The following is a 23,413-nucleotide window of genomic DNA, read 5'->3' on the forward strand; positions in this document are numbered from 1 at the left end:
TTCCAGCCTGGCCTTGAACACTTCCAAGGATGGGGCATTGACAAACTTCTCTGGGCAACCTGTTCCAGTATCTCACCATTCTCATAGCAAATGAAACACTATAGTTTAGAATAGACTGTAATTCACCTGTACAAGGGGCCCTTCCAGCCCAAGCCTCTTGTGCACTGAGAACACCATACATTATGGAAGTAAACAGCCACAAATATGGGGGTACACATATAGATACATGCATAGTTGCTATGTAAGACACGTGCTGTTGACTCCAGTGAGGCCAGGATTTTATCCAAGCTGTGAAGGCAGAAAAGGAGATACAGTTTGTGATGAGGGAGGTTATACTGAGTCTGTGAGGAGCAGTGTTAATCACTTTAAACCCTTATCAAATATTTTAGAATGCTAGCTTTTCCCACCTCTCTGGCTTGATTACTTACTTCAGTGTCAGCTGCAGTTTCAACAGACCTGAGTTAATGAGCTTGATGCTAAAAGAATGATGGCTTTTCATGTTGCTCCTCCACTGGGAAACTGTCTTCAAAATTCAGAAGAGAAGGGACACCGAGGAGGTGTGTTTCAGTGGGTGTCTGGGTTTTACAGCCTTCCCTGACAAATCACTGAAGCACCATCCCCATGTTCAGTTGCAGCTCATACAGTCCCAGTTTCACTCAGAAGTAAATACATTTCCCCCTTTTTTTCCCTGTGGAGCTGCTGACTTGTCCCCTTGCACTTAGCCTACTGCTCTGGCCAGGTGGTGGCAAGGCTTGAGCCATGGCTGCTCCTGCCTCCTCTCTATGCTCCTTCCCCCTCTCATTGCATTGTTGTGTTAGGCCAACAGCCGTGCTTTCTCCTCTGCAGCCCAAGCAATTCTCAGCAGGTGGGACGTGGGTAGAGGAGCACTGAGAAAAGGAGGAAGGTTGAAGGTCACACTCCCTCTTCTCTTCTGCAGAGCAGAGTGAGGGCTGCGACATCCTATCCCACAGGGTCTTTACCTCCTGCTGTAAATAGGCACTGAGCACATACCCTGGCCACCAGCTCAGCCTACTGAATTGCAGCTGCTATCAGGCCTGCTCAGTAACTTTCAAACTCAACCTTGTCATCAATTTTACACAACATAAAAAGAAACAGGACAGCACTGGCTCCCAACAGTACTCAGCCCTAAATGAGAACAGAGGTATCAGAACACCACAGTCAAAATACATCTGTTCCTAATACACTAAACAATTCACACTAGACTAAGATTGAGATACAGTATTAAAAACTTGTGCTTTTTCTCTGGTAAAAGTATCTGTGCACTCCTTTTATGATTTCTCTGTGGTATGATACTTTCATCCCTGGCATGGTGATTTCACTTTCCAGGATTACCCTGAGATAACACACTGATTGTACTTACAGTTCTTGAAAAAAACAGAGCACTTTTAAAGCACCTTGAATGCAAAGTGGAGGTGCAAAGTCTTCTTAGCAGAGGAGAGGCTCAAGCACAACAGGTGACCCATGGAAGTGCAAAGGTTGTGATGCATTTGACACGTCATTTAAGCCATTCTAACTGTAATTTACCTGTGATTCATTCTGGGTTTTTGTAATCTGTGACTAAAGTGCAATAGATATTATGCCCCTGTGAGGAAGGATTATCTGAAGAGCATGTAGAAAAATGAGTCACTTGCGCAATTATGTGAAGTTTCCCATTTACCTTCTCAATTATCTCTAATTAACAGGAGGAAACTGTACTTAGGTACAGCTGAAGCCCTAAATATGTTTGTACTGTTATTGCCAGGCCTTGCAGCCCCTGGAATTTGTTTAAATAAGGGCAATGGGTCCAAATTCAGCTTCCCAATCAGAAAAAAAAAACCTAAAGGGAGTTTTTCTAGAAAGGATCCTCACTATTACTTTCTCATTTAACCAAATTTGTAATATACTTGGATTTTATTCCTACAGGTCAAAAACTTCTACTCATATGAAAATGAACCTGCTTTTACTCAAAACATTAAGAGAGGTCTGGCAAGCCTTTTCCAGCTGCAGCTGCACTCTGGTCCTGCCCATGAGGTATGGTGCTAAATGTGTCAAGATAACCATCATCAAAGAAAAAGGCAGAGCCCAATCTGCTCTGAAAGACAGACCTGTGGTTCCTGGTAACTTCAGAAGGCATGTGACAGAAATCAGCTCTTTGACTGCATTTGAGGTTGGGGATGTAAAGACAGTCTTCTGAATATTTGGTGACACAAGTCACATTGCTGCACTTAACGTAAAGAATCGGTGAAAATCCATTTTCAAATCTTTTGTCAGTTTAGCAGAATTTGGTAATAAACCAACTTAAACTAGGTCACTCTAACTGATAAACTCAAACAGTGCAGCATCTCTGGTACAGGATTCCAACAGTGGAGAAAATTGTTCATCTTTAGAAGGTCCAAAAGGTAAATTCAAGAAATTATTGTAATCTGACTCTTTTTTCTCCAAGGTGGACATATCTGGGAAGTGCAATACTACTTACCATGTGAGGCAAGATCAAGTGACTAAAATAAAAGACCTTGCCTCCTGTGAAATAGAAAAACAAGGATTTACCAGCCACAACCGGGTATGATTTCTTTAACAAAATAAAATCCGTTCTGCCTATTTAAAATATATTTTAGTAGCTATTACTCATTTTCTCAAAAGTTCTAGTTCAAATTCTACATGTGCATTTAGTAGTATTACTAGAACAAATTTCATAGGTAGTACCAATGGGGAGAACAGGGGATGGATTCTCCTCTCTTGAATGGATTCAAGTGGTTTTGTGTAAAACACCTTGGCTCAGCTGACATTAAGTACAGCATGCAAATTCACATAATTTCTTTGCTGTCATCTATAACATATTTTAGTTTCTATGAAGATTTACGGCACTTTTGTCCCGACTGTAGTCAAGTTTTAATTGATATGAGGCTTCATTTCCTTTGGGGGAAAACACTAGGTACAGTCACAGTCATAGTGAAAAGAGTAATTTTTCTCCCAGTTGCTAAGTCACAGTATTTAGTCTACACAATAAATGCCAGGCAAGATGCTGACTCCTGAATGGAGCCCTCTCAGGTTTGTCTGGAAGGTCAAAGGCTTCCCTAATTCACAGGTGTAATGTAGATGTGCCATACAGGTAACTGAAGCCCTTCTATGGCCTTAATGGTCCTCCACTACTAGTAAACTCCTTTCTAACCAGTTACTACTGAATGCCAGCTGGACAGGTGCTGAAGGCACTGAGATTCTCTGCATCAGAAACTGACCTTCCTCGGCTCAGAGAAGTACAAAGGTAGCATGTCCTCTCTTAATAAACTGCCTTAACACTATGACTGAATTCCTGATTTTCACATTTGCCACAAAGACTTCACCTTGTTTACAAACAGATCAAGCAAGGTGGCTGGCTTTGCTTCCCCCGTGTGAACATGACAATCTTATTTACAAGACATTCCCTTGGAAAAGCTTTTTATCTCATTTAAGGTGTTCTTATTTGCAGCCTGCTCCATTACTTTCTCCCCTCCTCTCTTCCCCCCTGTCCCCTCCCAGCGCATACTGAATTTGAAACACGTAGTGCAGAAGTGAGCAGCTTCTTCTAGAAGTGAGCAGCTTCTTGACAACCTGGTATATAGGCTTAACTTGAGATGTTGTCAACCCACATGCACCTTCCTCATTAGGCTGTATTGATTTTCAAGTTTTGCCCTGATTTGGAACTGTGAGCTGTTTTCCTATTCTGTTGTTTACTGATCAGCCCTTTTCCTGGTTTATTTTCTCATTATTTTCAGATTTTAGATGTCAGTACAAAAGCCACATCTGCCACAATTTATGTGCTGGAAGACAGTTTCTTTAAATCCATTAAAGCAGAAGAAAATTATGCTTTGGTTCTGAATTCTCGACGAAAAACAGGTGCCAAAATAGTGTCAAAGTAAGTTGGGCAATTTGACTGGCACTGATAGTGGTAGGATGCTGTGGTTCTAGTCAGGTTATATATGCAGGTCTTATAGCATCAAGATCTAAACCTGTAAACTCTCCAGGTAAGGATTTAGGCCTCTTTTGTATCCATATGGTACCAGGTTCAACTTTGATTGAGGGCTATACCATACTGCAAATAAGAAATAATGGCATTTGTAAGAAATTAAATGAAAACAGCTGGAATTGGCCAAAACATTTTAGGCAAGACAGTACTTCTGCATGTGTTCTGTTTCTACATCCTCTCATTTCTTAAGAAATACTTCCAATGGTTTGCTATTTCTAGCATGTGAAAGTTCAGAAGTATAGAAAACAAAATCTGCATAAAAAAGGAAACAACAGTGAAACCTAAATCTGTGTTAGGCTCCACACTCCAACACTCTGGAGGTTTGGAGATACTCATGCAAGATAAATGATTCAGGTATCTTCTTAGTATTATGATATTGAAAAATGTATATTCAGACTCTCACTTTCCAGATCTTCTTATGAACAAATACATGAAACATTTCAGAATGCATATGGCTGTTTATCAGGTGCTATAAATCCATACTTATAAAGTCTGTTGTTTAGGTAATTTATGCCATATACCTCTCACAGTAATTCTGCTGGTATCAGATACTTCTGCTACCTTAAAAAAGCCATAGACTTGCCACGTTCTAACCATTTAAGATAAAACTTTATTAAATCTGTCTTGTATATTTTTGGCCTGTGGAGGGATTTTTTGTTTCCTCTTGCCATGATTCTGCATTTCTGCTCTAACGGTTAAGTTCTAATGGTGTCTTCACTGTATGGATACACAGGCAGAGACTGGAACTGAAGTCAGTAGAAGCTGGGCCTGGACTGATCGCTGGGAAGCAAGTGGCAGGTGTTATCAAGACCTTGGACTCCAGTTACGTTGCTGTGTCACTGGTAGCAGAGCCAGTCAAATCCAAATGCAAAAAGTGTCCTTCAGTAAGTAAACACAAGCTTGTTGGACGTCAAATTGGTTGGCTGAGCAGAACAAGTGTGAAAGAACTTTCTGTCCAAACAGCCCACTAGCAGAGGTCTAACAAAGCAATATAAAATATACCCAGGAGTGGAGAGCACAGAAGTGATGCAATAGTGCTCCACCACACAAGGGTGTTTTAAGGTCTACCTCTAAAAGTACCAACCTTTTTGTTCTCTTTCAAAGATTAAGTGCAGTATTTCTCAAGACCACTAGAAAATACGCCACCCTTTTGCTTTATCTCATCTTCTCTGACTTTGAGTTAGCAGGAGCTAATTTCCTCTGGGAAATGTAGTGATAAATTACTTTTAACATAGTTGGCCAGTGTTTAGGAACAATTCTGTCATGGAGGAGCTGAACTGCTCCTAGAAATTAAAGGTAGTTAGACATTCCTTAGGCAGGCTAATTATTTATTGGTAATATATCTAGTCTCTTCTTACTGCCCAACCATGAAGAAAGTAATTTATTTAAAAGACTTTATAGCTGTTTTATAAATATAAAATAGGGCTTTAGTACTCTTGGCAAGTCCAATACTGTTCTCATTTTTCCCCTGGAGAAAAAACAAACAAACAAGAACTTGGGTTCTATATTTAAGACATCTAAAGACTACCAATGGCTTGGTACCATAAATGCATCATCTTTTGTTTTACTGATGCTATGCATCATAAATTAATATAAATTGCCACAGTGATTGTTAGCAAACAGTTTTAATGATATTGTGGAATGAATTTAGCAGTGGATGGGAACATCAATTTAAAGATTATTATTCTCTATCAGTTTTTGATAAGCAAGATAAGGCTTCTGTTCAGCACACATAATTTTAACCCTCTGGAGATACTCCTTATGAGCACAAATACCTTACCATACTGGAACTTGTGCTAGTTATTTGGAAGTAGCATTGCACCCTGATAATTTATGTTGTCTGATGCTTGTTGAGCTGCAGAGAAGATAAAAAACATGTGTTGGAGGAAATGAAATAGAAATGACGCTGCATGCGTGCTGGAACAGTTCTGAGCAGGGAACATCAAGGGATCTTAAAAGAGCAGGGACAGGTGCTTTTTCCCTGACTCTGTCCATCGAGGATTGTGCTGACCAATTTGTCACTTGGAACCAAGCTTGTCATAATAGTTATAATTTCCAGACCAAGTTAACAAACATAGGGTATAATTCCAGAGCACTGCCTGGGGACTGAGCTATACCATTATAAACCTAATGGCACGATGAGAATGAAGTCCTGCTTTCTCACTGTATTTTACAGTAGCTGCTATGAAAAGATGGCATCTATAAACAGAACACTGTATCCAAAGCAGCAACATAACATTTGGTACTTATATATCATGGTATACATTAATGCCATGCTGACATGGTAAGCTAAGAGTTTTATGTTTTCAAAACCCTTTTAAAATCATAACAGGTCTTATGTCTATCTTTCTGAATTTGGTAAAATAACCATTACTGTTCCCACTTCACAGACGGCAGCATTAGCTTATGTGATGTTACGGCCAACATTTACATTTAAATTTAGGCCCAGATTTCTGTGTTCAGACATCATAAAGGGTGCTCTTTTCACACGAGCTCATGATTGTTACATTTTTTTGTGCTCCTGGTTCCTGAAAGAACGGATGCTCGCCCCAAAATAAGGTGGGTTTGTTCTGTCTTGTGCAGCCAGCCTTTGTAGGTTTGTAAAGCAGCTGTCAGGTACTGACATTCAAAACCAAGTCCTGCTTAGTTTAGGATCTCTCGTTTTGTCTTGAATTTTCCTGGAGTATCCACAAAACCTCTGGTCTGACCCCTCTGTTCCTGACAGATTTTTGTCCGAGCTCAGCTGAGTTCCCATGTGGAAGTGCATGCATCTGTCCCTGAATCTTTGGGGTATTCAATCCACACTGCCTGACATTCACATCAGCAGAATGAGGCTCCTTGCAAAAGTCAGTTGTGAATGCTGTTTTTTAAAATCATGGTCACTGCAGGAGATGGCTGCTGCTCCTTGTGGCAGATGAATGGCTACAGCACCCCTCCCAAAGAGGAAGACTTGACCTTCACTCTCTTTTGCTTGAGATGGCTTCAACTCACATCTCCCACCTTGGTGTCTCTAGGGTACAGGCTAAGCTGACTCAGAGGAGCCCACACAGCTGGGCTCTGCACAGGAGGAAATATAGGATCAGTGAGGTTACAGATTTTTTGCTGGGCTATGGTGCAACTTCAACATGGGGAATAGAAAGTGCCCCCCCCTCCATGTTTATCCAATTTCAGCTTATAATAGCCACACTGACCTTGGTGCTAAGTATTAATCACCAGTTGAGGTTAACAGGCCCATCTGTGCCTCAGAACAGGAGCTCCTCCCAGCTGGTCATTAATCCTCAGGAAATATCCTATGTCTCAATCATTGTTGCCTAATTATTGTTTGTTACAGTTGATGGAAGTTGCACTCTGTACTGCTGAATGATACTTCTATTTGTGGGCAGGTTCAAGTGCCATTGCCTAATACAAAACCCTTGAAGAGAGGAAGTATTTTCATAAAGGTCAAATGGCTGTTAGTGTTATTTCCCACTTGGGAAAACTGCAGTAAAAAATGCTGCAAAGAACAGCTGAGTTTTCACCAAGGAATGTTCTTGATAATTTGAGATAACAGCGGCAAAGGCAAGTAAGAGAGGAAAGGTCAAAATACCTGCACTGGTTTCTTATGGGAGTGTGTCTGGAAGAACAGATATAGGTGCTTTGGTACCATATTGGCTCATTCAGGTCAAAAATGTGGTGCATGGAAATAGCAGCAACATATGATGAGGCCAATACCTGTTCTAATGCCATCTTACCTATCATTTCGTATAATAACCACAAATCTCTCCCCATCTTATGCAGGTTTATGAATGAAAAATGGGAAGTACTTGCGGGACATTTATTCCTGTTCCATAGTAACCACTTAAAAATTACCATCTTCTAAGAAAATACGATTACTTTGTGAATTGGGAATTGTGCATCTCCCAATCTAAAAAACATTCTGTAGGAGAAAATGGAAATGGAAGGCAAACACTGTATTCACCAGAAAGCACAGTAAATTTTCAAGAGAAGATAATTCACCTTATTGTAGTTGCAGTATAAATAATCAGGTTTTGTTCCAAAGTAGGTTGCATTTAAGGCAATGTATGTTATCAGGAAAATACTAAAGTGTGTGAAGAGTGAAAGCTATAGAAAGGTTTCAAAAATATTTGTGCTGAGGTATCATAAATAATACTTAGCTAAAGGATGAGCAAGCTATTGAATTTCAGCTAATTTGAGCAATAGCTGGCCCACATATCTGCATTTAGTACTTCTGATTTTGAGAACTGAAACCACAATCTAAGAAACTTGACATAATGTGAATTATTTTGCAGCTTTCTGAACACTGGAAGAGCATCAGAGAACAAATGTATCCTGAAAAACTCTCCAAAGCTGAAGCAGCTAAAAGCTTTTTGTCCTTCATTCAGAACATCAGAAAAGCTACGAAAGAGGAGATACTGCAGGTTATTAGAAGTGAAAAGAAAGAACTTCTGTAAGTCATTATGAGCAAGCTTTCAAAAGGTTTAAGTTACTGAAAACTGCAGAAGGACAAATTGCATGCAAAGAGATTCAATTATACTGGTGATGTCCTAGCAATGCAAACCCAGTATTCAGTATTGTGTACAGGAACAGGATTTTTTTCTTAAGCTGTGCTTGTTCCTGTGGTATAATATGAGCAGTGTGCTGCAAATATCTACAGATACAATATCTGTATCTGTAGATTGTATCTACAATACACAGCGAACATGCTTTGTAGTTTACCCGAAGGTTCTCATCCTGACTGCTTGTTCTGAAACACTCTGTAACTTGTTCTTGACTTGCCCATTTGTTTCCTTCAAATGGAAATACAGCCAACCAGTTCATGCCTCGTTATTGTCCTAATATTAGAGTTTGGGTGTGAGCAGCATATGCACCTAGGCTCGGGGGTTGGAAAGCATTTCCGAGTATCCCACCATACAGTCAGTATCTTTCAAATTATAGCAGTTGTTAATAACGAAGATAAACCTGAGAGTAACTCAGATAGTGTCGAAGCCTGCTCTCTAATCGTCACTGTGTATGTAGAAATAAAACACTCTTTTCCATTTTCAACCTTGTTCTCTAAACTTTAAGACACCCTGGAGAGTTCTGGGGTTTTTAATACTTTCTTTATCCCATATTTGCATACATTCAAATATTAGCATCCATGGATATGAATAATTTCTGGAGTACATTTACCATTTTGAGGAGGAAGAATTCAGGGATACAGTTTTTTTCCAACAAGAGTAAAAAATTCTGTCTCTTACCTGCACTAAAGAGATCTTTCAGGACATTAGCTTCTTTCTTTCTATACGAAGCAAAGTCTTTTCAGTATTCTTTAGCTCATTACAATGGTATCTTCATTTCCACTTCTGTGTAGCCCGCAGATAGTGGATGCCGTAACCTCTGCTCAGACCCCAGAATCACTGGAAGCCATACTGGAGTTTCTTGACTTTAAAGATGAAAGCACTTCTCTCCTGCAGGAGCGATTCCTGTATGCTTGTGGATTTGCTTCTCACCCCACTGAAACGCTCCTGAAATCTTTAACTGTAAGTCAAAGCATAAAACAAATACAATGCAGTTAATACTCTTGAGCCTTATCCCTGTCAAAGGGGATGGGAAAAAGAAATGACTGTTTCTGTTTCCAGTTTTCCTTTCCTTTTGCTTTTCAGAGTTAACTTCAAGTGTGCCAGTAGCATAAAGCCTGGAAACAACAAAAATGCATAAGTCCAGACTGCAAGTCTATTTACTCTGTAAAATGTTATCAATATCTATTACTTGGAAAACAAACATGATTCTGACTTAGCAAAACTATTTGAGGATTGTTTGATTGTTGCCTTCTTAAAGGCTTGTAACCATTTAATACTCTTTATTTTTAAACACAGCTTCAAAATGAATCTATTTGTAACTCAAGAAGAAAATGGCAGTCAGTTATTATGTGTAATGATAGAGCAGTGCTCTGCTTAGCCTGAGCCTGGGCCCTTGTGGTCATCCCTGCCTTTGCATTGCACTGATGTTCACAGGAAGTGAGGGAGGTTATTCAGCCCACTACAGACTGTAGTTCATCGTATTCAGAGAGACTCACAGCATTGCTTTTGCATAACAGGCTAAGTTCAAGGAGGATATTGCAAATGAAGAAATAAGAGAAACTCTTGTCACTGTCATGGGAGCACTCATCAGGAAGCTGTGTGACAGAGAAGGCTGCAAGCTTCCAGTGAGTATCTGCTGTTCAAAGCTGGCCAAATTCTGCTCTGCAATGCATGTAAATTATCCCTGCTGATGTTACTGGGAGAGCATGAGAGACACGGGAAGCATATTCCCCCTGTTTTAAAATAAGCCCATAAAACCCTATGTTTGACAGATAAAGGGTTAGGGATTTGTTTATTTGTTTGATTTGAGGTTCATTTTGATTTGTTTTTTTTTAATAATGACATTGATTTTATCAGCTTTAGGCTTTATTCTGGTGTCTTCCCATTTCTCCCAGTTTGCCCTTGTTTGACAGAACTTTTTGTCACTGCCTACTCTGTCAGCAGAAGCAATGCTTTTGCTTCTTTGTCCAAAAGCTTTGCATGTCCTCAGAGAAACACTGGCAAACTCAGGACCTCTTTAATATTTGCAATCATCTAGGTTATTTCAGCTCTGTGAAGAAGAAACATTGGTTCAAGTACTCAACTCTACCCCAAACATGCATAGAAGAACCAAGGAGGAAGGCTATAACCTTGACCATGGATTGAGTAGGTGCTGGGGATCAGACAAGGCACTGCTACCTGCTAGATCTGTGCTGTTTGGGACTGCAGCACACTGCTGGAAAGACACAGAGCACCTGAATGCCTCTAAGGAGTCCATTTTTCCTTCCCCTGTTAATTGCCAAGTGCTCTTACAACATTATGATATGAAGCACTAATGAACACTTTTCTTGCATTTTTTTGTGGGGACATGTTGACCCCACAAGTAAGATCTGAGTCAGAGGAAGAGCAGCTAGCAAATGATAAACCTATAGATCAGGTGTCACCATGGATATAGCCACTTTGTTTATGCTGAAGGAAGCCATCCACATACAGTTTGCAAATTACACTTTTGCTAACTGTGCAATGGTGCTTTGGACCTAAAACATGCTAGAACCCAGCCCTGCTCCTCCTACTTCTGCAAGGGAAAAAGATAGTTTTATGATCACCATTTAAAGATGCTGTTGGCTTTCTTTAGGCTGTTGTGGAAGCCAAAAGGATGATTCTAAATAGACTGGAGAAGGCTAAGAAAGATGACAATGTGAGGATGTTCCTGCTGGCACTGAAGAATGCACTCCTTCCCGAAGCAATTCCACTGCTTCTGAAGTATGCCGAGTCAGAAGAAGGGCCCATCAGCAATCTTGCTGCCACTGCCTTGCAGAGATATGATCCTTCTTTTCTCACCAAAGAGGTAAGAAAATATACTGCCCAAGAAAAGAAGTGCAAGAGACTGGATTAAAGATAAAGCATAAATTAACAGAGTTCATTTGTCAGTCCCACTCTTTTCAAAGATGCTCCACATGTTTTACTTTTACCTCCAGGAAATTATTTCTTAGTTTAGCTCTAGTTTCAGCCAGAAAAGTCTATACATTCCTGGTTGCCAAATCCCAGCTCCCAGTCTGCCAGTGCTATTCAGCCTTTGGTTCCAGACCCACACACAGCCATTGAAGGTGGCAGGCAGTCTGCAGGGAGAACTGTTCTTTCACAAGAGCACTGTCTTCTCTGTGATGTGCAGGAGATATTAGGAACATTTGGGCACTTGCATATCCAAGCAGAATGCATGAAGTAAGGACTCTACGTCTTACCTTGTAGCCTCCAAGAGTAAGGGAAGAAATAGCGGAACATGAGGACCTGCCTCTGTGGCATTACCCTGCATCCCATTCCATAGCTGCTGCTGGCAGCTGTGACTGAGGTTGTCAGGGTGCTGCTATGCAGTGAACATGCTAGAGGCTGTTCTGTCAGTGGGGCTACCTGGCTTTCTATGGATTTATCTGTAACAAAGATGTGTCACAACTTCTCAGGGACATGCGGCCACCAGAGGCACAATTGAGAAAATTAATATTGCAAGATTCTTCACTTTTTTAAACTACATTGTCTGTTAACAGTCAAATCTCTCTCTTGATCTTACCACTGCTACAGTATTTTGATATTAGTGCTTCTACTTATTTACAGCCCTGCTGTGGAAATCAGTGTGGAAGGCTGCACTTGGACTGTGGCTGAGAAAACATAACAAATGCCCCACTTGCCCATGTGGTCACTGAACTACACGGCTCTTACATTCCAAAAGGACCATGAAAAAACAGGGTGCTGAAAATATATTCTTAAGTATTAGCCTTAGCTATGGAGCTAGCTTGAGCTGATATTATAAACAAGATTCCAGTCTGTACTTTGCTCAGTCATCTGTGTGAGCACTGATTGAATAATCTGTTTCCTGACCAGGTGAAGGAAACAATGAACAGGATATATCACCAGAATCGCAGAGTCCATGAAAAGACAGTGAGAACCACTGCAGCTGCTATCATCTTAAACAGTAACCCATCCTACATGGAAGTGAAAAACATCCTGCTCTCCATTGGTGAACTGCCTCTGGAAATGAACAAGTACATGCTCTCCATGATCCAAGATATACTTCACTTTGAAATGCCTTCAAGGTACATTAAGTTCAGTATAAATAAATTCAGGTCATCCTTATTTCTGTACAGAAACCCAAAGAACACACAGGTTCTCATGAATTTCTACTGTAAAATTTAAGGAGAGGATAAAAGGATGCTTCATTTTTGTGTCACTTAAAATTATTGATATTTTAGAATAAATATCTGCATTTCAATGACATTAATTGAATAGCTATTTGCATTTTCAGAGGTGCAAATAAGAATTAGGCATCTAACTTGCATTATGGCAAGAGATGTCATCTGTTGGTCTTAATTCTTTCAGTGGGGCTCAGAAAATTCTGAACATCACAGCCCTGGTGAAAATGGTCAAAATGTCTCTTCTTCTCAACACCACTGATTTTTCAAGCAAGACCTTTGCTTGCCTTTCTATCTATGACTGCAGAGAGTAGCTCAATTGGAAAAGATACTCTGGGTTAGGGCAGATTTTTAGTGTGAAAATGTGAGGGTTTTGAAGACCTTCTTTCCTATTGGGAATTTCAGCCTCTCTCAAATCTGGAATTTCTACAGAACAGTAATACTTCGGTACTGCAACGTTTTTGTGTCTCTGTGTTTTCCTTTGTTTGTTCGTTTTGAAATACCACAGCAAAACAATTCGGCAAGTTCTGAAGGACATGCGTACTCATAACTACGATCGCTTTGCCAAGACAGGCTCTTCCTCTGCCTACTCTGGCTATATTACACGTATGTAACCACAAAACTGCCTTTTAGCCCTGCTCATATTCCCAAACACTTGATTAATCCACTAGTTTAGTCACAGGTACCTTCTTCCTTTTTTTAATTAAGGTGGTCCAGATGTGTCATCTACATACAGTCTTGACATCCTCTATTCAGGCTCTGGCATTTTAAGGAGAAGTAACATGAACATCCGAATTTTTGACAGAAATGCTGAACTTCATGCCATCCAGGTAACTGCCACACTGTACATGAAAACTCTACCAGTATGTGGGCCTCTTCTTACAGTTTCTAGATCAATTCAACTAATGTTTAAGTTTGCTGCACTTGGCAGAGAACAAGCCAGTAACAGGGGAAAAAGAAACTCGGAACAGCCAATAAGGCACATGTTCACATATACGAAAAGACAGGTGTTTTGTTCTGTAACATGTATCAAGTTCTGTCTCTGGTTAAAGCCTGTACTGTTAACCTGATATAATCAGTAAAAGCTTTGGGAGTTTGTTTGGGTATAACACAGAATAGAAATACAAGGAGTAGATCAAATGCATGAATCAGAGATTTAAATGAGATTCCTCTATTTTGGATTTTTCTTAATGTTGCCTAGTATCTCCAATATTATAATGCTCCTAAATTTCTGCAGGACAAAAGTTGTGCAGTGGAACATCTTTGGGTTTTCCTTCCAGCTGTCTTTGGGAAACAGCCATACAGAAAAAGGAAAATCTGTTTGAAAGTAGGCTCGAGATTGTGATCTGCATTGTGGGCAAATAATTCTGCCTGCATCTAAAGGGAAGAAACATGCCATGAGATTATTTCATTTTCCATTTTTCTAACTGCTTTACTTAGTTCCTTTAAGTCTTAGCCTCATACTGTTTAATCTACAACTACATAAAATTGAGTCAGGCTCATAGACATTAAGAAAACGTGTAGGGTTGTTAACAGCTTGGATGAGGAAGAGTTTTTCAGTGATTCTGTATCACTATTGCTTCTTAGGTGGTGATTGAAGCTCAAGGTCTGGAGTCCATAATAGCTGCAACTCCTGATGAAGGCGAGGAAAACCTGGACTCCTATGCTGGCATGTCAGCCATTCTGTTCGATGTCCAACTTAGGCCAGTTACATTTTTCCAAGGGTACGGTGATTTAATGTCTAAAATGTTCTCAGCAACTGGAGATCTCATTAACGTGGTGAAAGGACTTATCCTCCTGACAGACTACTCACAGGTACTGACAGCACACTGCTTGCTTCTTTTTCTGCCTCTTAAGCACAGATGCTCCCTCCCCCACACCATTGTTGTGGAACATCTTCTTTTCTTTCTTTTTCATGCTAATATACCTGATCGATGTTACATGGGCTTCACTCACTATGAAAGCAATATAAAAGTCACAGGTATTAAAAAACAGAGTGAAATTACATGAAAAGCAATCTAGAGCAAAGGTGAGGACATGTATTGTTTTAGAAAACAAAGTAACACTGAATAAAAGTGAATCCAACTGAGTTTCCTATAGAAAACTCTGATTGCTACTGCCTGTGGCCTCACCTCCCACTGTTTCTTGTAATACAGTATTGTCCCACGTGATCACCTAAAGTTTTCTCTTCACAAGTGGTCCAGAGACCAATTAGGCAATAACTGTCAGGTATGGAATGAATGAGTCACTCGTACTCAAACTTTCCCAAATATCTAACCTTCAAACAGCAATGCTCAGAGGTCCTTAACCTTATTGCTAGGCAAAACAAGGAATTAAAATGAGGATTACGTAGCTTTTATACAACTGTTATGCCAAATAGGCTGTTAATATTATGCTTAAATACAGACTCATATATTAATATAATCAGCTGCATAATGTATTACTGAAAGACAAAAATCTAAACATCTCTCTGAAAGTGCAGGGTCGGCACTTGGTTGGATATTTTTGCTCTTCCCAAACAGGAATCCCCTTAGAACCTGTGGATTTAACCATGATCAGCACTCAGCTCATGAAATATCTGCACTCAAACTTTACTTTTTTGCTTTTCCCCTTTAATTCTTGGCAAAAGAAAATGCCAAAAGCAGATGATGAGAAAATCCATTCTGATCAAAATTATACTGAAATACCCCCTGCACATTGCAGCCTTCCCCTTCCTAAACCCAGCTCAGCCCCTTTATAATTATTAAAAGTCTAGAGGGCTTTCCATGTAGCCCTCTAGTTGTATGTAGTCAGCACATATTGGCTGACTAAAGTTCATTCCAACAATACTATATGGTTCACACACAGATTATTGGCAAAAGCTTTGTCATGACCTATTCAACAAACAGACTGCAGAGGTGAGAAAGATAATCATGTTCAGTCCTGAGCATATGAGCATGGTGTTTACAGAACTGAATATTTCCAACTGCTGTGCATGCACTGAGCTCCATAGATACCCTGGCTGAATCAGCTGGCTGGGCAACCTGAGAGCTCTGCCAGCCAGCAGATTCTCCAGTCCTCTTCTTTGGAGAACCCCGCGGAAGTCTGGGGCACATCAGGGCTGGGATTGCATCCCATTTTTAACAGCACCTGGGTGTAACATTTTCAGTCAATCACTGACTCTCTGGAAGCCTGAACAGCAGTGTGATGAGGTGGGATCCCACCTGCTTTCTCTCTTTGGTTGCCACTATCACACTTGCTGCCTAAGCTCTTTGGGAGCTTAGTGGACACAACTGGAAGTGTGTGTTCACAACCAAAAAAGGCACTTGTTCTTACCTCTACACCCCACAACGACAAAAAATATTTGAAGTGCTGTTGAACACAGCTTCAGCATGAGCTGCATTTTAAACACAGCATATCTTCCTAAGAACGCTCTTACAGATAGGTTCCAGGTCAACAGCAACATCAACATGGTTTGGGCACTTCCACATCACACAGTTAAGCTTCATTGTAAGTGTCCTCACCTGTCAACCTACAGTTGAACTATGATTACAGCTGTACCAGAAAACGCTCACAGAATGGAAGTGTGAATGGTGTAACACTGGAACCAAGGAAAAACAGTGCAAGAGAGACATAATTAATCTAGCTTCTTGATAGTTAAGTACTACCTCTGCTTTCCCTGACCAGTGTGGACATACCTTGCCCATAACATAAGGCCCTTCACAAATTCATAGTGTAGACAATCAAGCCAAACATGGTTTTACCTTCTTTCGAAGAAGAAAACCAGGCATGAAAACACAGCACCCATTCTGATACCAAAACTCAGTGTGCCACAGTTGGCTGCTGTGATTTCAGAGCCAGCAAAACCCAAACATAAGATACAAACAGCACATTTGAGATTAGACTTCAGAAGGACGGCTTGGAAGCCAAGACTGGAACTTCAAAACAGGGGAAGTGAATTGTCAGAAAAAACCCTGTGTAATATTCATGTTGACATTTTTGCACTAGTGCAGCCTGAAGTTGAGAAAAGTTATTTTTAATACTACAAAAATTCTGCTTCCCTATAAGAATGTTCATTAGAATCCTTTTGCACAGAAAGACCAAAACTGAGTAGTACTTAAAGTGCTGTCAAATCTATCAAATAACTTGCTCCCCCCCCAATCTTCTCACCCCAGTTATTAACTCTACAACTGCAGTAATCACAATAAGCACATTTTGGAGACACGATTTCCAAGTTAATAATGACGCTTCTAAAGCTTAGGCTCCTGCCCACCATCTGTAACATCTTTTCTCACATAACTCCACAAGCTGAAGAGTCAGAATGCATATTTCAGTTCTCACAGAGTTCTCTAAGGGCTAAGAATGACCATCCAGAAGTTAGAATTCCCCCTCAATAATTCCCTATATAAACAGCTCTCATAAAACTGTTTTTGAGACCCCTAAGGCACCTGCATCAAAGTTCAGTAGTGTTAATATTTCTCCTAGGCAACACACCTGCTAGAAGCACAGAGAAATTAAATACTGTCTTAATAGGTCAGAGAATCCATTTGAAAGCCAGACCCCAGTGGAAGATAGCCAGTTCCCAAAGAAGTGTCTGTTTCAGCAATGTCTGCATTGCATTACAGTAGCACTGTCAGTGCAGTGTGTAAAGAAACTTTTCTTATTGAAACATAGCATATTTCAGCATTCAAACGGTGACAAACTAACAATTCTGATCTTTCAGATCCTATTTTCCACTGCAAATGACACACAAAGCTTAAAATAGGAAGGGAAAGGAGAATACTGCTCCTGAGGAGGCTGGGTTGCTGTGATTTACACCTCCCATCAGTCTGGATTGGATCTGCAATGAGGCAAAGGACAGGATTGAACTCTAAATAAGGAAATAGATGAGCTGGTAAAACACAGGACAAGTGCTCCTTAGCTTCTCTGCTGGTTTCAGTGACAAATCTGACTTAATTTGTGGTAGCCTTTAAAGCCTTTAACTGTGCAGACACTGCAAACCAAGCCTACTCTAATATTTTTAGGTGCAATTTGACAATGCATCTAAAAATAGCTCCTCCTCTGGTTGTGTGTATGTGTCTCTGCCAGATTGTATACTGTTACCTCCTCACTCATTAACAGTTACCCACCAATTAAAAGCAAAGTCAAAAAGTAAAATAAGCTTTACACCTAAAGAGACTGACAAATAAAGTATTCCTTGGCTTATTGCAGTCCGTACAAAAACTCCCTTTGACTTCAGAAAGGGTCAAGCAACTGATTGCCAAGTTGGTTGTGTGGAGATTGTTCCAGAGATTTATTTACCCTAAAAAGTGAAGTAGCCATATACAGGCATCATAATCACCCAAGTCCTTGATTATGGCCAGAAAACTTTAATGCTCTGAATAAAATACTCTCTAAATGTTGCTCCTTGCTTTAGGGATTAGAAAGCCAGCCTGTCTCTGCTTGCTTCTTTCTTAAATCCTGGGACAGCATTAGCTGGAACCACTGAGCTACTGAATACCTGAGAAGAGGAATTTTCAAAGTGCCTGGACATGAGAAGGGGGGGGGGGGGGGGGGGTGGAAATAGGATATTCATATATCCTACAAATGCTTGCAAGCAAGATTACAGGTGCTGAGAATACCACAGGCACAGAAACCCAGGAGGAGGGGGGAAACCACCTGGGAGAGAGGAGGATATTCCCTGTATGTGAGGGACATGATCAAAATAAACTTTTCCCAAATTAATGGTTCTTTTAAAACAGTGAATTAAGCCGCTAGTTCTTAGGGAAGCAGGACAACTCTATAAAGTGAGTTTGATTGCCAAGGTCAGTGAACCTTAAAATCTTGGCTGGGTATCAAAACTTAGAAGTAATGAGCTGCCATGACCCTGAGCTACATTATCACTTCCGAAACAGGCTCCACGTGATGAGTTTCCAGTCCAGCCACAGAACTTTCAGGAAGCCAGGAGTCCACTTGATCATTGATTTAAAAGGCATTAAAAGCAAATCTATAGTGGCAATTAAGGCACATTAGCTAATGGGTTTGACCACCCAGCCACTGCAGACATAATTCCTGCCATACAGTGGATTCAGAGCCACTACACACTGCATGACTGCTTGCAGCACTGTGCATCCTACTGCCAGGATGGGGCTGCCTTCAGGTGTCCAAAAGTCACACTGCACTGCACCACTGCTGCAGTGAGCTTAATGACTTAGCTGAACTGCCAGCAGAGCCTCTGTGAGGCTTGTGTGGTAGCTCTTGCAGACAGAGGCCACAATACCGCTTACAGTGATACTCATTGCAGAAATTACACCAGCTGGCATATAGCGGAGAGGCAAAGGATGCAAGGCACCTTGCCTTAGCTTCATCTCAATTTCTAGGGAGTGATGTACATCAGAGATGTTTTGTCCGCCCTTTCAGAAAAGCCCTCTATTCCTTTTTGTTCCTGCAAAATTATGAGTGCCGTGCTGGCAGTACAAAAGGGAGGTCTGCAGTCAGTAATGGGGGTTACCTGTGCTTTCTAATGGCTCTAGGAGATCCAGCTGCAGTCTGGGCCGAGGGCCAACGCGGAGTTCCTGGGTGGCCTGGCCATTGACATCTCAGGAGGGATGGAGTTCAGCCTGTGGTACAGGGAATCCAAAACCAACATCAAGAACCGGTGAGATACTCCCAACACGCACTGTAGCTGTAGAGGCTTCTGAGCCCTGGTAGTCCAAATGAGAAGAATTTAAATATAAAAGACCTTGCAGATGAGTTAAAATTAAGTAAGTTATGTGCATGGGAGAACATTTGTACTTCTTTCCCTCTACATCTGGGTAATACCGGTTCCCACTGGTCTCATCTGAATTTATATCTCTTTACCTGAAGAACAGGCTCCTTTCTTCAGTTTTCATGCATGGATGGTAGAACTGTTTGCAACTTAATTTCCTCTTTCTTAATGTGTTTTGAATTAATTGCAGTGCCTGAATTTATTTGCAGGGTAGCCATGTTTATAGCTGGTAACACCGAGGTGGACTCCTTCTTTGTGAAAACTGGCATGGAAACCACTTTTGAAGTAGAAACAACATTAGACTTCATCTCCACAGTGCAGTTTTCGCAGTACCCGTTTTTAGTCTGTATGCAGATGGACAGAGTTGATTCTCCATTCAGGTAAGAACTAAGAGCACACAATTTCTGAGGCTTCCTTCCAGCCAGCTGCTGAATCAGAAACTTGTGGTGTTCACAGTCACAAGATATTAACAGAGGCCAAATTTTAGCCTAGCACAGTCAGATGCAGTGTAGGCTGTTACAACTTCTCTCCCAACCCATTCTCCCCCATCTCCAACCCCTGAGATTCAGAAAGTACCTTTTTGAGGATCACAACATACCCCTTGTTTATGATCAGTTCTGACAGTGACCTGAAACTCTGCCAGCAGTAGTTCTCTACTGCAGTGTTGAGAGATGAAGTGCATAGCTATAAACTCACTGAAGTGGAAAGATTTTTCATCATCTGCTATTTACTGGCATCAACAAATGTATCTGGTGTGTTAAGTTCTTGCAACTGTCATGTTCTACCATATTTTATTAAGGCACCAACTTACCTGAAAGCTAAACAACTGCACAATAAAATAAAAAGATGCTTTCCATTAGCCAAAGAGTGGCAATTGTATTGCCATGTGAGAGAGTGGGTTTACGACTTCCTCCTAATCCCTATTTGCTAACACCTAAGAGCAGTCACATTTGCAGAGCCTGTGCCAGATTTCCATTCAGGCTTTTCTGATCCAAAAGGTGGTAAGCCTGAAATGCATTAAAGAACTCTAGCATCTCCAGAAATCCTAAGAAAACAGTATGCTATTTTGCAGATACTACAACACTTTCTGATCAGACCTATATGTGGTGGAAGTTTAATGTGTTTATCTAGCATAACCTACATGGTATAGATTTTGTATGTATTTATTAATGCCAGACCAATCATTTTGTGTCTTCACAGGAGTTATGTGACTAAGTATGAAAGTCTACCATCGGGCAGACGGTACACTGCAAGGAGGGAGAAGGCAGAACCACTGGCAGGCAATGAATACCCTCTCCATCAAGAGAACTCCAACATGTGCAGGAAGGTCATCGGTGTCAAGTCTGATTCCTCCAGCAACTGGTTTTAAATGAGCACCTGAGGTTTTGCTTTCCTGCAGCCGTGGCTCCCTCAATGACTTCAGCTTGTACATGCCGTACTAACTTGGAGCTTGATCTTGTGCCACCACAGTTAATGGGAATTTTGGATGGGAATTTCAACAAGCCAGGATCAAACTCTCAGTGTGTGCAGTCTGTTTACATGTTAACCTATATTTAAACCTTTTGTAAAAAAAAGATAGCTAAGGCAAGTAAAGACCAATTTGGTAGTATTCCATGCACTCCCTCAAGGGTGCTGCTAGTTCTTTAGTTTTACCTTTTTGTGCCAAAAGAGAAAAGAATCCCTTGTTTTATTTTCTTGGGGAACACTAAAGTCCATGGTTTTGACATGCAGTAAGAACAATTATGATGTATAAAGAATGATTATTTATGAATATATTTTAAAGTATTTAGGTGGTTTAAGCCTTTGACCGACTCTCATTCAAATACTGAAGTACAGTTAACATCTAAATGGGACCAAAATTTCCTGCTTACTCAGTATTGCCTGTTTACAAACAAGCAGGTTTTATTTTACATGGTTTTAAAGGATTTCCCCCTTTTTTAAGCAGTCAGAGCTTGATTGTTATTATTATTTGTCTTTTGAGGGGTTTTTTATTATCTGCTATAGCTAAATACAATTGACTAAAAATATGGGGTAACACTTCCAGAAGTACTTACGGTTGCCTTAATTCTGCTATAATTTCTGTAGTTACCACCAGAGGCAGAGTTAAGTCAACACTGGCTGCTCTTCAAGGTTATCCCCTGAAGGTTTGTGCCCCTGTGTGTAATCAAGGCAGGTGTATCTCAAAAATGAGCATTCACTAAGGCAATTCTGAACTATGATGAAAGAAAGGGTCCTGAAGGAAATCAATTTTGAACGCACAGTTTAATGAAGCTTGTGCAGAGCCAGAACATTTTCTTCTAGGTAGGTTCTACTCATATTTCACTGCAAAAAAAGTTACCACTACTCATGCAATTCCTTTGATTAAAATGATTTGTACCTTTTTGCTCATTCAAGCAGTGTCTTCATAGGAACTGTGTAAAAAAGAAATATGTTTTACATTTACAACAGCATGGCAGATTAGGAAAGAATATACCTTATTCCTACTCAGCTGATCTCTGACATGATTCATTTTTATATGACAAGGTGGGTGACTGCTGGTCACATAAAAGTAAAATAAAAAGCCAGGAACGCTTGTTTTCCAAAATAAACGAAGCCAGGCAGGAAAAACTCATGGATTTCATGGAGGAAAAAAGGGGGGAAAAAAGTATGACAAGAATTTAAAAGAAATCCAAATTCTTCTGTGTTGTAAAAAAACCAAGAGTGCAGAAACCTGCAAAACTCAGGCTATCAATGGGATGAAGCAGTCTGCTTGTTGTCTTTCCTGAAAACGCTGACACACCTCTAGTCAAAGCATAAATAAACCAGGTAAAAATACAGACTGAAAAAAAAAAAGTTTCGTTTTCAGGCTTGGTTTTTGTTACCTTCTGGGTTGTGAAAACCACTTGTTAGAAAAGGAATGGTCCTTTTAGGGGCAAAAGGAACTATTTAATTCACCATCACTTAGGAACCAATAACGTGAGTTGGACACCCACTTGTCCGAGGCTCCCCTTCTAGTCAAGAGACTGAAGTATCTCCAGAGGGTGACATGGGCCCTGAGCAGGATACACCACATCCTGCCCAAATCCTCTGCCTAGAGGAAAGATAAGACAGAGATGGCCCTCTTCAGTGCTGCCACTAGAAATGAGTTAAGACCAAAGCGATACCAACACTGCTGGCAGTGACACCACCCTGTAATATAACACAGCAAGCACTGCCAGCAAGCCTGCTCCTCATCCTCAGCTTTAAACACCCTCTTTCACTCTGTCGAAGGTTTTACATGACACCCCATCCCTGGGTATTCCTCCTCCTCCTAACTCCTCCCTCAATGAGGGGTTGTTTCTCCTTCCTCCCCTCCAAACCCCCCCTCGTTCTCCCCAAACACAGTCCTTTCAGGAAGGCTCCCACAAAGCTGTCTCTTTCCCTCAAAATCCATGCTCAAAGTCTGTACCCTCTATTTTGTAGACACTATTGGGTCCCACCACTACTGTTTGAGAAATTGAAACTGAAGATAAGCTTTTACATTTGTTATTACTACTTGTTATTCATGTCACATCTGTCCTGGGTTCAGCAGTAGCAGTCATTTTTCCCCTTCTTGGTAGCTGATGCAGTGCTGTGTTTTGACTTTCAGCCTGGGAACAGAGCTGATAACAATGATGTTTTGGTTTGGCCAAGGACTTTGTGAGCCTCATGCTCTGCCAGGGGGGAGGGGAAGCCAGGAGGAAGCAGAGACAGGACACCTGACCCAAACTGACCAAAGAGGTATTCCATACCACAGCACGTCATGCCCAGGATGTAATTGGGAGTTAGCCGGAAGGGCTGGGGGACTGCAGGGTTGGAGGAGGTATCGGTCGGTGCTTGGTCGGGCTTGGGGAGCGAGTTATCGGTCAGCGGGTGGTGAGGTGTTGTATTCTCTTCCCTTGTTATTTCCTTTATCATTATTATTATTGGTGGTAGCAGTAGTGATTTGTGTTATACCTTAGTT

General features: G+C 40.8%; 2 protein-coding genes across 4 annotated transcripts in view; one reads left to right on the forward strand and one right to left on the reverse strand.

Annotated features, from left to right (window-relative positions):
* Positions 1 to 22,284, forward strand: part of MTTP (microsomal triglyceride transfer protein) — a 28,276-nt gene extending 5,992 nt beyond the window's left edge. The window contains exons 4-18 of the mRNA XM_061477565.1: positions 1,924 to 2,031; positions 2,444 to 2,560; positions 3,753 to 3,892; positions 4,737 to 4,887; positions 8,293 to 8,450; positions 9,354 to 9,522; positions 10,080 to 10,187; positions 11,177 to 11,389; positions 12,418 to 12,629; positions 13,234 to 13,331; positions 13,434 to 13,555; positions 14,313 to 14,540; positions 19,217 to 19,341; positions 19,662 to 19,832; positions 20,653 to 22,284. Of these exons, the coding sequence (XP_061333549.1) occupies positions 1,924 to 2,031; positions 2,444 to 2,560; positions 3,753 to 3,892; positions 4,737 to 4,887; positions 8,293 to 8,450; positions 9,354 to 9,522; positions 10,080 to 10,187; positions 11,177 to 11,389; positions 12,418 to 12,629; positions 13,234 to 13,331; positions 13,434 to 13,555; positions 14,313 to 14,540; positions 19,217 to 19,341; positions 19,662 to 19,832; positions 20,653 to 20,821 (2,289 nt within the window). The 3' untranslated portion in view covers positions 20,822 to 22,284. The remainder of the gene's footprint in view (positions 1 to 1,923; positions 2,032 to 2,443; positions 2,561 to 3,752; positions 3,893 to 4,736; positions 4,888 to 8,292; positions 8,451 to 9,353; positions 9,523 to 10,079; positions 10,188 to 11,176; positions 11,390 to 12,417; positions 12,630 to 13,233; positions 13,332 to 13,433; positions 13,556 to 14,312; positions 14,541 to 19,216; positions 19,342 to 19,661; positions 19,833 to 20,652) is intronic.
* The window catches only part of TRMT10A (tRNA methyltransferase 10A), a 296,095-nt gene that overhangs the window by 21,992 nt on the left and 250,690 nt on the right, over positions 1 to 23,413 (reverse strand). The gene's annotated exons all lie outside the window — the stretch shown is intronic.

Source organism: Pezoporus flaviventris, unplaced genomic scaffold (assembly GCF_033815535.1).
Source record: "Pezoporus flaviventris isolate CSIRO_AGI_PZ_B2104156 unplaced genomic scaffold, CSIRO_AGI_Pfla_v1 ptg000002l, whole genome shotgun sequence".
Lineage (NCBI taxonomy): Eukaryota > Metazoa > Chordata > Aves > Psittaciformes > Psittacidae > Pezoporus > Pezoporus flaviventris.